Source organism: Adiantum capillus-veneris, chromosome 11 (genome assembly GCF_014529385.1).
Source record: "Adiantum capillus-veneris isolate H3 chromosome 11, ASM1452938v2, whole genome shotgun sequence".
Classification (NCBI taxonomy): domain Eukaryota; kingdom Viridiplantae; phylum Streptophyta; class Polypodiopsida; order Polypodiales; family Pteridaceae; genus Adiantum; species Adiantum capillus-veneris.
The window spans coordinates 122,062,019-122,075,710 of NC_140941.1; the positions used below are offsets into that span (position 1 = coordinate 122,062,019).

A 13,692-nucleotide genomic window follows, 5' to 3' on the forward strand; every position below is an offset into this window, starting at 1 on the left:
AATTGGATTCACCTTTGTCTTCAGGCTCTCGCCATGCATCTTATGCATGAGATTGTTATGCTTTGGCTCTGTCTAGCTTACATGATGTTGAGGAACCTCTGTCTTTTGATGAAGCACAGAATTCAAAAAATTGGATGGCTACCATGCAATCAGAATATGATGCACTTATAGAAAATGACACATGGACTTTATGTGATTTGCCTCCTAGCAAAAAGGCCATTGGTACCAAGTGGGTTTACAAGTTGAAATGCAAGTTGGATGGTGAGATCGATCGCCATAAGGCTTGACTTGTTTTTGCAAAGGGTTATGCACGGTAAAAAGGCATAGATTATCAAGAGACTTTTGCTTATAAGACTTTTGCTCCCACTTGTCATATGACTACTGTGCGTTTTCTATGTGCATTGGAAATTCATTTTGGTCGGGATGTACATCAATCAGACATTGTTACTGCTTTCTTGAATGGTGACATATTTGAGGAAGTTTATGTAATGCAGCCTCGCGGTTTTGTCAAGAAAGGACAAGAGGACAAAGTGTGCAGATATAAGAAGGCTTTGTATGGGTTGAAGCAATCTCCTCGTGCTTGGTATGAGAAAGCTCACACTCATTTGGTCAAACAAGGCTTTCGTAACAGTCCAACAGAAAGCACATTGTATGTAAAGCGTGAGGTGATGTACTTCTCATTGTGGTTCTTTATGTAGATGATTTGCTGATCACTGGACCAAATGAGAGACGTTAAGGCTGATTTGAATGCTACTTTCAAGATGAAAGATTTGGGGTTGTTGCATCATTACTTGGGTATACAGTTTAAGCAGTGTGATGGTGGTATTGCCTTGTGTCAGAAAAGTTACATAGAGACATTACTATGTAAGTTTGGACTTGAGGATTGCAAACCTATTGCCACTCCCATGGAAACAGGTTTGAAATTGAGTCTTCATGGTGCTGGTGATCCTGCAGATGTCACTCTTTACCGATGCCTCATTTATATATGCAACACAAGGCCAGATATTCAGTTTGCAGTCTCACAGGTCAGCAGATTTATGCATAGCCCAAGGTCTAAGCATTGAGACAGGCTGTCAAGAGGATTTTCCGCTACCTTAATAGAACTTTACATCTTGGCTTGTTTTATCCCAAGGGGGGAATCATTGCCGCCAGACTTACATTATTTTTCAGGCTCAGATTGGGCTGGTTGTTTTGACACGCGTGTGTCCACAAGTGGTTTTTGTTTCATGCTTGGCAGTTCATGTATATCATGGTTGAGCAAGAAGCAATTTCATGTGGCCACTTCAAGTTGTGAGGCTAAGTACACGGCAGTTTTCAAAGCTACGATTAAGTGTGTATGGCTCAGACGCCTTATGGCTGATTTGGGTGTTGGATAGGACACTGCCAACACTATCTACACTGACAGTCAAAGCGCATTGGCAGTTGCAAGGAACCCAGTTTTTCATGCTCGCATAAAGCACATTGAGGTGCATTACCACTATGTCAGGGAGAGGCTCTTAGCAGGAGAGATCAGCTTGGCTTATGTGCCAACACAGGACAACCATGCAGATCTTTTCACAAAGGCACTGTCTTGTGAGACGCTCGAAGCTTTCTGCAAAGCTTTGGGCTTACTCCCCTTTGTGTACTGATCATGGCACTTCCCTTTACTCATGTGCCAGCTCTTGTTCACCGCATCACTCCAGGGGGGATTGGTTACCATATACATGTGGTAGTGATGTGTGTGAACTCACTAGGACCGCCGGGGCATTTTTTCCCTCTTTAGGAGGTTTTCTCCCCCGTGCATTGTATATACGCCCATCACTCTAGGGCTATCCATATTTCCATTGCACACTAACACACTCTCTATTTGTTTGCCTTGAGCTTCCTTCATCTTCTCCAAGCTGTGTGCGTTTCTCTGAAACCCTAATTCCAACATGAGTAGGGGTGGCACATGGTGGTAGCAAGCTAGAGCCATCAACAATCAATGCTTGGCTAGGGTGGTGGTGGTGGGATGGAAAAAAAAAAAGCTCGCTCGAAAGCTCGCTCCGTAACCGCCCCCTGCACACACTATTAGCCTTTATTCATTCTTGTCTTATTCTCCCAAGTTTGCTATCTTTTGGGGATTTATGGGGGAGCAGGGAATGGCTCGTTACAGAGATGCCTCATAGGTGACCAGAACCAAAACTCCCACCATCTGCATGGGAGATGGTCCATGGATTGCCTTGGATGGAAAGAGGGGATTACAAAGTAATGTAGGCAAACACAGGGCTAAACTATAAGGTAAAGATGAAACAAAACCATAAAACTTCCTTGAGACACACGTTGTTTTTCTCTAAAGGGCACTATTTGTGTAGTCAAAAAGAATTAGGAACCAGGAAAATTATAATTCAAGGAAGGTAATCAAAAGTCTTACACTAGGATGAAAAGGAACCCGTGAGAGGATTCTGAGAGGGATAGCCCATGCAATACATAAGGACAAGTAGTATTACTTTACTACTTTGTTTCGTCGAAATAACTCCAAACAAGGAGTACTTTGGGGCTCTAACAACAAGGATTTTTTTGGCTAGAATTGATAACTATGGAGCTTATGTGTTTTTATTTGTCAAGGTCGATGTTCATTCATATCCTAGATTCGAATGAATGAGCGTGATGTGTCAGGAAAAGTGGTGTACCCATGGAGTCATTCAAAAACGGCTTAGTCCGAGTAGGCCAGATGCCAATGGGAAAGGTGATAATAGGCGAGTAAAGGGATCATGGATCTGGGAGGAAGATGTGAATAATTAAGGAACCTATTTGAATTGCTTCTGTGAAAACAATGAATCTGAAAAGGCTAGGAACCAAATGGGCTATCCTGCTTGTCCAAACCATCTCAAATTGTAGCTGCGCATCTTGAGAAAGGAACTTAAATCAGGAAATAAGTCCTTTTGCACACATACAAAAAAATTAAATTGTAAAGCTATGAAGGAGATGTCGTGAAGTGGTAGAGACCTTAGTCATCTAGGACATGTTTGAGGAAGGATGTCAAGGGTATAAGTGTGTTGCTTGTATTGCTAAGATAAATAGCATGTTGGAAAGGCACTGACATGCCTGATAAGTGTACATTCCAAGTATATGTAATGATTGCTTGATGCATGATTGACTTGTCTTCAATTGATTTCCTTGCCTTCAATATTCGTCTAGTAGGATAGTATAACCTTGGAAATTGTCATGCCCTAAAGGTTCAGGGAAAAGGGGTTATCAACCTTGAACCAAGGAGGATCAATAGAGTGCTTCAGCGAGTCGGTCGTGGTTGATAACATGACCTAGTCTGAAGACTTTGTCTTACTAGTCAGAGAAGAGAAATGTATATACCAAATTGGGAGGGTATCCAATAACAAAATTATTACAAGAGAATGTTGAGAAGGTTTTGGGACCCCCTTGAGTTGGCATTGGAGGCAAGAGGATTCATGTCTTAGTGTCGGTCCCAAGTGGGAGGGATGTCATGTAGGGGTTTAGGGGAAGTTAGACCCTTGGACATGGACCTCACAATTATCATACTCAAAAGGCACAAGGTACCGTCAAACCCTATTTAAGTCAGAATCTCAACTAACATCAAGACCATTCAAGATTTCAAGAATGCATGTGCTTTCCCAATATGTTTTGGTTTGCTTAAGGACAATATGCATTCTCAATTCAAGGTTGTAACCATGTTTTTTTTTAAACAACAAGCAAGATACAACCTATTGCCCTTATTTTTTACTATTTAGTAGGAAGTAAAGAGTGTCTGCTAACTTTAGACATAGTTTGACAAAGCCAAAAAAACTCCTAGTCCAACCAAATTATATATCCAATAGGGAAACATCATCTAGTTCTATAGCCTATATACCATCCAAGTAGTTCTATGTAGCCCCAAGAAAAATAATAACCAATAGGTCCAAATTTATTGCAGAAGGTGATTACCCAGCGTGTTTTGGATAACAAAAGCACTAGTATGTACCAATGTAATTTTTTTCAAGTCCCAAGGCCACACCCAAGATATTAAAAACCCCTTTTTGTACCACTTTTGAAGGTCACTATGAATTTCTAGTGTCATCAAGAGCTCAGTAAAACTCAATTAGCGAAAGAAGAAGGATCAAAAAAAGGATACAAGTAGCCCCATCTTCCACAGTATGCCTTAACCAAGGGCTTCAAAAACATTTAGTAAGGCCAATCTGATGGATCCTATGTCAATCCTTTCACATGAAAATCGAAAGAAATAGTGTGTCTTTTTTTCTCAGTAGTTAGAATAAATGTTTTGTGAGCATCATCTATACTAACTATAATGGGAGGAGGGATTCCGGCTCCCTCTCCTGACACGTGGCGTGATTTCCTTCATCCGGCCAGCTCCGGTGGTGTGCTTTGCAGTCCAACGCTCAGTGCGCTTAGAGAGAGAGAGAGAGACACTACAAGAGGTTGTGTGCTCTTGTGACGCTGTTAGCGACGGAAATACACTGGGTTTTTATAACCCCTGGCGTCGCTAAAACCGTCGCTACGAGCGTCGCTACGAGAGCGTCGCTATAAGCGTCGCTATATGCATCGCTATATAGAGACGCTCATAGCGACGCTTATAGCGACGTTTACACTGCAGACTATAGCGACGCTCATAGCGACGCTACAGAGCCATAAATAGCGACGGTTATAGCGACGCCCGAGAGAATTTTTTTTTGGTGTCCATCAACCATATTGTACTTGATTCACTTTTTAAAAAAAGTGCAAGGGTAGATAATAGACCCAAAATAGTCACCCACAAGACGCATTGTTTGCAAAAATGACAATTGTACACATCATAGGCAAAATGAATTGATTGGCAAATGTAATAATGACAATTGTACAACATCATAGGCATAAAGAATTGATTGGCAAAAGGAACTGCGGTGACAAATGTAATAATATACATGGTTCAAAAAGACGTATAAAATCCGTCTCATGATACATAAGCTATGAGAAACCCTAAACTAATGCTATCTAGCTATGGCTAAACTGACGTCGTCTAGTCAGACGTCTCATCGAGTCCAAGCGGCGTATCTGTCGGATTCTGCAAAAAAAGACAATAAGACAGCTTTCAGTAAGTATAAACATATAACGACATTTATAAAACAATACAAAAAATAAAAAAGAGTAAACCCTAATACTAACCATGCCGCCGCGAGAACTAAGAATGTCCATCAGGGCGTTTAAGCCCTTCCTGCCTGCGTACTCGCGCTCGTACGGTGTGGGATCACGTCCTGTCATCGACCACTGTCAAAACATACAAAGATTTCATTATGTTAGAATTAAAAAACTCATAAACCCTAAACTATCGAACATAAAGAGCAATGTGAAAACACTTACAAAATCGGCCTCAAATGATGCCCATCCACCACTCCCCAAGTGGTGCGAGCTCCCTGCCTCTACTCGCGCTCTGGCTGCATCCTTTTGTTGCTTCCACTTGTCGGGATTCTCGCACGCTGCTTTCTTCGCATTCTTCCAATCTTCCTTGGCCAGCCAATCTGGCCTGTTCCACCCATTCTTGATTGCTTTTTGCACTTCGGAACGCTTGTGTTTGCAGTATTCGCGCATTCGAATCTTCATCAGGTCTTCATTGAAGCGTTGATCCCGTGTTGGAACGGGAAACTCATCATGAAGTATGCTGATGACTCTGTTTTTTAAATCACTTGGTACTTCACTCCATTTGTTTAGTATGTAGTGTCTAAACAGCTGAGACCAAAGACCACGCATGCGCGAGATCACCTTCTTGCCGTCATCATCCATGATGATGCCGCCGCTGAAGTCGATGGAGTAAGACAAGCCCTCTGGCCGGTGACGCGTGAACCTGGGTGTCCCGGCAGGGGTCTCTAGCGGCGTGTCGATGGGGGTACGGACGTCAGGTGTCTCCACCGGCGTCTGGGCCCCGAAGCGAGGAGTGTCGAGTGGAGTGGCTCCTGGCGGAGTAGGTAGAGGTGTGTAGCTTCTAGGAACAGTCAGCCGTGCAAAACCTGGCGTAGATGGCGATGCTGTGGCTAGTGTGGGGGCGGGCAAAGAAGGGGAGGGTAAAGAGCCTCGTCGAACACGAGGCGGTGTGGAGGCATCGGTGGCGGAATCCCCACAACAACCGCCACCGCCACCACTAGAGCGCCGGTGTCTAGACGAGTGTGAAGCTCGTCTCGTCGACGCCGAAGCTTCGGAGCGCGCCGAATGCTCCGAAAGAGAGGGAGATGCGGATGGAGTAGGAACGCGCGATGATGCGCCAGAGTGATGACGCTCCACGTACCACTGTCTCTGCTGCAATGACAAAGAAGAAAGAAACTCCTCATCATCCATACCTGCATTAAACACACGAATATTTAAACTTAATATTGAATGAATAGAGTAGACAATGACGCAAAGACCATTAAATACAATGACGTAATGACGCATATAAATACAATGACGCAATGAATTGAGTGATAGAAGAGGCAAGTCGAAAACTCAGAATTTTCAATCAAAAGATGTGAGCGCGAGTAGAAAAGAGCGTTATACACCATGGAAGGTACTTAGAGAGCCAGAGCTTTTACAACACGGAGCAAAATTATTCAAATACAATATTTGTGGCTTTAAGAGATCTCTCTCTCATCCTCGCATAACTCAGCATAACTTCCTATATCTATATAGAGCTCTCCGTTTAAACACATATCCTCTGTTTCATTTTGTAGCTCCTCTGCATGCACCCCATATAGAGTAGTAGCATCTTGATGCTCGTCTGGCACCACCGCAGCGGCTTCTGATTGAGCATCTTCTCTGATCTCCTCCATTGATGCCGTTATGATTGGCACATGGTAGCCTTCATACGTCCTTGCACTACGAGGGGCTACCTCTATGACGTACCACCAGTTTGATGTAGACTTTGTAGGATGAAATATTACCTGCCAGAGCCACATAACTTACATGAGAGCTTTCAAGCACATAACTTGTAAAAGGGGGATGTTAACTATTTACATACTTACTTATTCACAATGCTCGGGTAGTACGAAAGTGTCTCTTAGGTCAGTCCATTTCTTAGTAGAATCCACCTCAAGAAAACCAGACTCTCCTCTACGCACAGTAGCGTTGCGACCCTCCTTTACACCATGCTGCTGTGTATGACTTATACTACAACGAACAAAGATTATGAGTGGCCATTCAAACGTTTATAAATAAAGTCACTTGCTAGTCGTACATTGCAAACTTATCTTGGTGGCGCAACCCCGAGAGTACTCCCACTCTTCCTCAGTCACTTTGTCACCGCATTGTTGTGCACTTTTCAATTGGTTGTGCAACCATCTTAAGCTCATGAAGGTTGGTAGGCTCTCCAGAACCGTTGGATAGTGCATCGGTGGTCGTCTTCCCCGTCTCCACTCGATTCGTGTCCTTTGTCGCTCTTGCTTTGCATCCTCATATTGTGAAATCCACTTTTGCATCACTGGATTGTGAAGCATGCAAAATCGGTTGATTTTAGCCTCTAGATCTTCCGTCATCTTCTTCTCAACACCGAGATTGCACATGACAATCCCAGATATGCGCTCATCATCTACGGTTCGCCATAGCGTGTCCCGGGCTTTATCAAATCCGTCTAGCCACTCTCCAATGTACACTAGGGACTCTGATACCAACCAACCTTCTGCCATGCTACCCTCCGGACGTGCCTTTTGACGCACATATCCCTTAAGCGTTTTCATGAAACGTTCTAAGAAGAACATCCATCTGGAATGAACTGTGCCAGCTATTTCCACCTCATCAACTATGTGAACAAGAAGATGCACCTGAATGGTTAGCATTGTAGTAGGAAAATGTTTCTCAAACATGCACACAAGCTCCGCAGCATTTAGTTTGGCGAATGGTATGGAGTCTACGTTGATCTCCTTTTGTGAGATCCATTGCACCAGCTTTGCAAGTTTGTAGATTGTGTTACGGATGTCGAGAGACAAACATCCCTCAATGGCAACCGGTAAAATAAATTGTAAAGTATGTGCAGCAATGATATTAAAGTCCACATTTTATGCAATGATATTAAAGTCCACTATGAACGTACCTGACACATTTTATGCCAATCGTGTGACTTCAAACCGGTAAGCTTTCCTTCTTTAGTAAAACACGTTCGGAGCGAGTGCATTACGCCAGTGGGGGTCCGCAAAGATCGAATGGTCTCTTTTACTTTGCGTTCTTGGGCTCCTGTGAAAATCCATGGTGCTTTAGGGAGTTTTATCGATCCATCAGACGCTGTTTGCGGCCAATATTGCTACATACGATCCACATTTCTAAGGTCAACTCTGGCTCCCAAAGTATCTTTCTTGCTGGTCAGATGGTCCCATAGTAGATTACCCACATTCTTGAATATGTGCATTGGATCGAGCAAGTGATTGATCATGAGTCGGGGCCAGTATGGTAACTCGTACCATAGAGATAGTCTCTTCATCCCTGGAGGCAATCCGTCATCGCACATCTCCTTCTGCTCTAACCATGCTTGTGCAGACATCCTTGGTGGCTCTCTTCCCAAAAAGCCATCGGGTAACACATGATTCTCTGGAAGATACGCTTGATGACCTTCGTAGATTTGCTTCTTCAGTGAGGGTGTCCTACGTGCATTCAATCTAGGTCCACATGTGACACATGCTCTGTATCCGCTTGTTTGAAGCCCTGCATGTATACACATGATAATAGATCAACTATGGGAAAAAACAAGATTTACAGTGTCTGAGTGAGGAGTGTCAATAGATCACCTGAGCATTCTGTTAGCCCGGGATAGTCATGCATGGTCCACATTAGAATGCCTCTGATCAAAGCATTCCGTCGTCCTGTGTGTCGGCTCATATCCACTACCTCTATGCCAATCCACAATTGTTGTAGCTCTTCCAATAGTGGACGAAGATACACATCCATATTCCCCACTTTATATCGCCCTGGCACAATCAAGCTTAGCCATAGGTGCCCCTTCTTCGTAGTCAACCACGGGGGAATGTTGTAGTTGACGATGACAATGGGCCATACACTGTAAGATGTTGATCTTTGACCAAATGGATTTACGCCATCCATAGCCAGGCCTAAGCGCAAATTTCGAGCTTCCCTGGCAAAATCTGACCATGTTCCATCTATATGTTTCCAGGCTGCGCAATCTGCAGGAATTTGTAGCACACCATCCGAAGATTTATTCTCCTCATGCCATGATGCTAGGGCGGCCATGGACTTACATTCGAAGAAATGCTTGATGCGAGGAAGCAGAGGAAAATGTCGCAAAACCTTTTGTGGAATTTTTGTCCCGTGGAGATCTACTCGATATCTTTCGGAATCACATTTCGGACACTTCTCCATGTCTATGTATTCCCCTCTGAAAAGAATGCAGTCATTAGGACAAGCGTGGATAGAATTGTAATCCATCCCCAAGTTTCGCAAAATCTTTCTTGCTTCATCTCGGGAATCTGGCATCACATTGTCAGCTGGTAGTATGTGCTCTTTCAGCAATCTACACAACATAAAAATATGATACAGTCGTGTAAAAATCTATCAGATCATTATACATTTAGAGTTTTATTAAAGTAAACTAATTGTAATAGATCACCTGAAAAGCGCTGTGACGCTAGTGTCACTCCATCCAAACTTTGCCTGCATGTTGAGAAGAACCAGGAGTGCTTTCAATCTAGACATACGTGCTCCATTATACAATGGCGTATCGGCTTCACTTTTCATATCATCATAGATAAGCCTTTCTGAATCCATGATCGTCTCGATCATTTCATCAATCTCGGGCTCAAACATTGCCTCGTTGGGAATGTGCTCTGCATGATCATCCCCCGAGCTGTCAGAGGCTACATCTTGTGGCCTCACATATGCTGCTTGACCAAAGCGCCTGCGAACACGTCTATTGGGTTGCAAGATTGCTGCTTGTTAGCCAGCGTCAGAGTCCGACGAGTTATAATTGGCAACAACTCGATCTATAATAGATGGATCGAACTCGCCAAATTCGCGAACGTGCTGCAAAGAAACACGTCTTGTCCGTCGCACAGCATGCTTGCATTGATTACAAGGACATAAGACCCTCGTTGAGAGATAGGTGTTTCGGTTGGACGGTCCCACATCCTCGTCACTACTCATAATGAGGATAAAAAACTTATAACCTGGACAACAAATTTAATATTCTATTGGCATTCTTCGTCTTATCTCTCTCTCTCTCTCTCTCTCTCTCTCTCTCTCTCTCTCTCTCTCTCTCTCTCTTTACCTCACATTCTCTAGTCATGTCCAATCCCCGACACCTCGGTCTAGAGGTGCACGGAGATCAGAACCACCGGGTTATAATCGCGTCTTTATTGGTCAATACCTATATTTGTGGGTACAAGAAATCTACACACCCACGTCTACATAATACTGCATGTAGTGGACAAAACCCCTTTGCCTCTTCTCTAGCTGTAGCACTTCACAGCATCTTAACATCTTTTCACAGTAGATCTTTTCACTGTTCGTCTAACTCTAAACCCTAAACCGTAAGTAATTCTTGCGTGGACTCGATCTAATGTAAATAAGCGTAAATCTAAATAAACGTAAATCTAACTAAAAATAAACCTAAATCTAATTTAACGTAAGTCTACATCTAACCTAATCTTTAACGTCTTTTGGGATAGTTTCCTACGACGTTAAAACTCTCTTCTTCTTGTGTGTGTGTGTGTGTGTGTGTGTGTGTGTGTGTAAACCTAAATAAACCTAAGTCTAATCTAATATAACATAAATCTAAATCTAACGTAAATTATGTTATATTAAAAACAAAGAACTAAACTAACAGGGATTATAAGAACCTTAAAACTGATTTAACACATAATTTTTCACATAACTCGGCAAGAGTTGGCATTCTCATCACTAAAGATGTGAGAGTTAACTTCCGGCGGTGACGCTGCCTCATCTCCATCCACATCTGACGACAGCAATTGGCCCTTTAGACCGTTCTTGCTCTTGTTACTAACTTTGAAGTTGCTGTTGAATGACTAGAGGTTGTCTAGATGGTCATTGTGTCGGGGATGTAGTGACTCTTGCCGCCCTGAAGATCCACCTTCTTCCCTATCTTCTGAAGACATTTCACCAGTACTTTTGGATCGACGGAGCCCACCATGAGTGAAGGCAGCAATACCCTATATTCCATTGAGGGCTTTCTTCACCCGCTTCATGCAGGCATTGCAGTCTATGGAGACCTAAATCTAATCTAATATAACGTAAATCTAAATCTAGCGTAAATAAACGTAAATCTAGTTAAAAATAAACCTAAATCTAATTTAATGTAAGTCTACATATAACCTAATCTTTAACGTCTTTTAAGATAGTTTCCTACGACGTTATAACTCTCTTCTTCTTGTGTGTGTGCGCGTGTGTGGATGTGTGTGCCAATAAAAAGAGATAAATGGTATAACCTTTCTATCACCCATGCCAAGTATGATAGATTGATTATGCCATTTCCCTCTTGAATAATAGGTCTTGAGTTCAACTCCTCGTCGGCTAGATCTTTAGGTCTTTTAATTTTAATTAGTTTCCTACGACGTTAAATTAGTTTCTCTCTCTTTCTCTCTCAATGTGTGTGCGTTTTTTTGGATCGTATGCATGTTTTCTCTCTCTTTTCCTCTCTCAATGTGTACGTTTTTTGTTTATGCATGTTCTCTCTCTCTTTTCCTCTCTCAATGTGTGCGTTTTTTGTTTATGCATGCTCTCTCTCTCTTTTCCTCTCTCAATGTGCGTGTGCATTCTTTGTTTATGTATGTGTGTGTGCGTTTTTGTTTTTGTTTGTACTCTCTCTCTCTCTCTCTCTCTCTCTCTCTCTCTCTCAAAAACACTATGTGTGTGTGTGTATGTGTGTGTGTGAGAGAGAGAGAGAGGGAGAGAGAAAGAGGGGAAGGGAACATGAGAATGAGGAGAGGGAAGGAGCATACCTGGCTCTCCTTCCTCTCCTCGTGTGTGTGTGTGTGTGTGTGTGTGTGTGTGTGTGTGTGTAGAAGAAAAAGAGAGAGAGAGAGAGAGAGAGAGAGAGGGAGAGCGTTACCTGCTCTTTGCTTGAGGGCGTCGAAAAACTCAGATCTGAGATCTGAGTTTTTGGGCGTGCTCGGTTATTTTTTTAGCCTGACCGGCGTCGTTATGAGCGTCTCAAATTTCTTTGTAAATTTACGACGCTCATAATGACGCTGGGAATTTTTTTTTAGCGTCGCTGTGTGAGCGTCGCTAATATGAATAGCCTCTTGTAGTGAGAGAAATTGCACGAAGAAAGAGAGAGAGAGAGAGAGAGAGAGAGAGAGAGAGAGAGAGGCAGCGGAGCCACCGGCCATACTAGTTGGTAGTAGGAAAGCCAAGGAGGCATTAAAGATGAATGAACCACTCACGAGTTTTGATCTCAAGACAGTCAACAAGCTGATGTGGGCCCGGTATAGTAACGTGTTAGGACAATTCTAGCTCTTCATGGAACTCGTGAGAAGGACCAAGCGTGGTGGGAGAAGAATAATGGAGCTCACACAAGGAAGACAGCGCAGCGCGCAAGGAGGAGGAGCATCATACCTGAGGCTAGCTGAGTGCGATAAGTGGGAGGTGGTTGAGCACTGACGTGAGCTTACAAACAAGTGGGCGACGGTGTCTCTCTCTCTCTCTCTCTCTCTCTCTCACACACACACACACACGTATTGCTCATAATGTGGAGTCCATCAGCACACGCTTGCGTGTCCAACCCTCTCTTATAATGGCCCCTTGGAGCGTTACAAATCGCTCTGTACTTGTGCGAGACCTCCCTCGCCCACAACCACATTAGACATACCCCCTTCTGTTTCTTCAAGCCCTCTCTCACACACAACTCATTTTATAACATGGTGGCACCCCGTGACAAGGTACCTTCAAACCTTCTTTACTGCAATGCTCTCTGTTTATCATGGATTTAACTTGCAATTCTTTCATTGATGTCATTTTGCATCTATAGTAAGCTTATGCTTTGATTAGCCCTTTCCATATACATTTTAGTCTTAATTTTTGCATATATTCTGATCTTATGCTTTTGATTAGCCATTTCCATATACACTTCAATCTTAATTTTATGGCATAAATGGTCTTGATTCTTAGCATTATGCCATTTTGTGTAGATATGTAATTATGTACACAAACACCACTTACATCACCACAATGCTTGCCCTTTCCTTCTATACGAATAAAATGTAGCCCTCAAACAAGTGAGTATTAATGAAACCATTGTTTAGAGTGCAAATTTTTGGAACTACAAGCTTATGCAAAAAACCAAGCATGTGAGGTCGTGTTAGCGAAGTCCAAACATAGCTAACGACATCGTCGCAATGCTAAGCATGATATTATGAAGCACTTCACAGTGATGGTGGCCATGCATGTCTCATTATTAAATAAGTAAGATTACCCAAGTCTCATTCCTTGTTAGAAGCTCAATGGATAAGGTCAATCACAAGTTCTTGCACAATGCATTATTTTTCCTTCTTTGTTAAGCTTCTTCTAGATCATTGTGAAGGCATACCTTTGAACCAAAATGATTATTCTATTTAATTAATAGTTAAGAGTTGCTTTGAGGAATAGAAATCAAAGAGTGTGTGTTGTTATAGGAAATCAGTGATCTGATATGAGTGTAGTTGCAATTTATTTCTTACAATTAAGTTTTACTTACATATAAAATGTGGTTTGCATTAGGGAACAAACTAACTCATCTATTCCATGTCCATAGGTGATGTT

The 13,692-nt window shown here is 42.7% G+C and overlaps 1 protein-coding gene across 1 annotated transcript; it reads right to left on the reverse strand.

Moving 5' to 3' along the window:
- Positions 1–4,808: 4,808 nt before the first annotated feature.
- LOC147447934 (uncharacterized) lies at positions 4,809–12,817 on the reverse strand. Its single transcript, XM_086524455.1, has 4 exons — positions 12,005–12,817; positions 5,329–6,299; positions 5,134–5,235; positions 4,809–5,032 (listed from the first exon to the last, which is right to left on the reverse strand). The coding sequence occupies exons 2-4, from the start codon at positions 6,295–6,297 to the stop codon at positions 4,988–4,990; spliced, it is 1,116 nt and encodes a 371-aa protein (XP_086380581.1). The 5' UTR covers positions 6,298–6,299; positions 12,005–12,817; the 3' UTR covers positions 4,809–4,987.
- Positions 12,818–13,692: the final 875 nt, after the last annotated feature.

What these genes read in the sequence shown, in the direction of transcription:
- LOC147447934 (XM_086524455.1), bottom strand. Translation starts at nt 6,297, where the DNA reads ATGGATGATGAGGAGTTTCTTTCTTCTTTGTCATTGCAGCAGAGACAG. An exon ending in CATCATTTGAGGCCGATTTT is followed by an intron (nt 5,236 to 5,328) that starts GTAAGTGTTTTC and finishes ATGTTTTGACAG; the next exon opens with TGGTCGATGACAGGACGTGA. An exon ending in TTAGTTCTCGCGGCGGCATG is followed by an intron (nt 5,033 to 5,133) that starts GTTAGTATTAGG and finishes CTTTTTTTGCAG; the next exon opens with AATCCGACAGATACGCCGCT.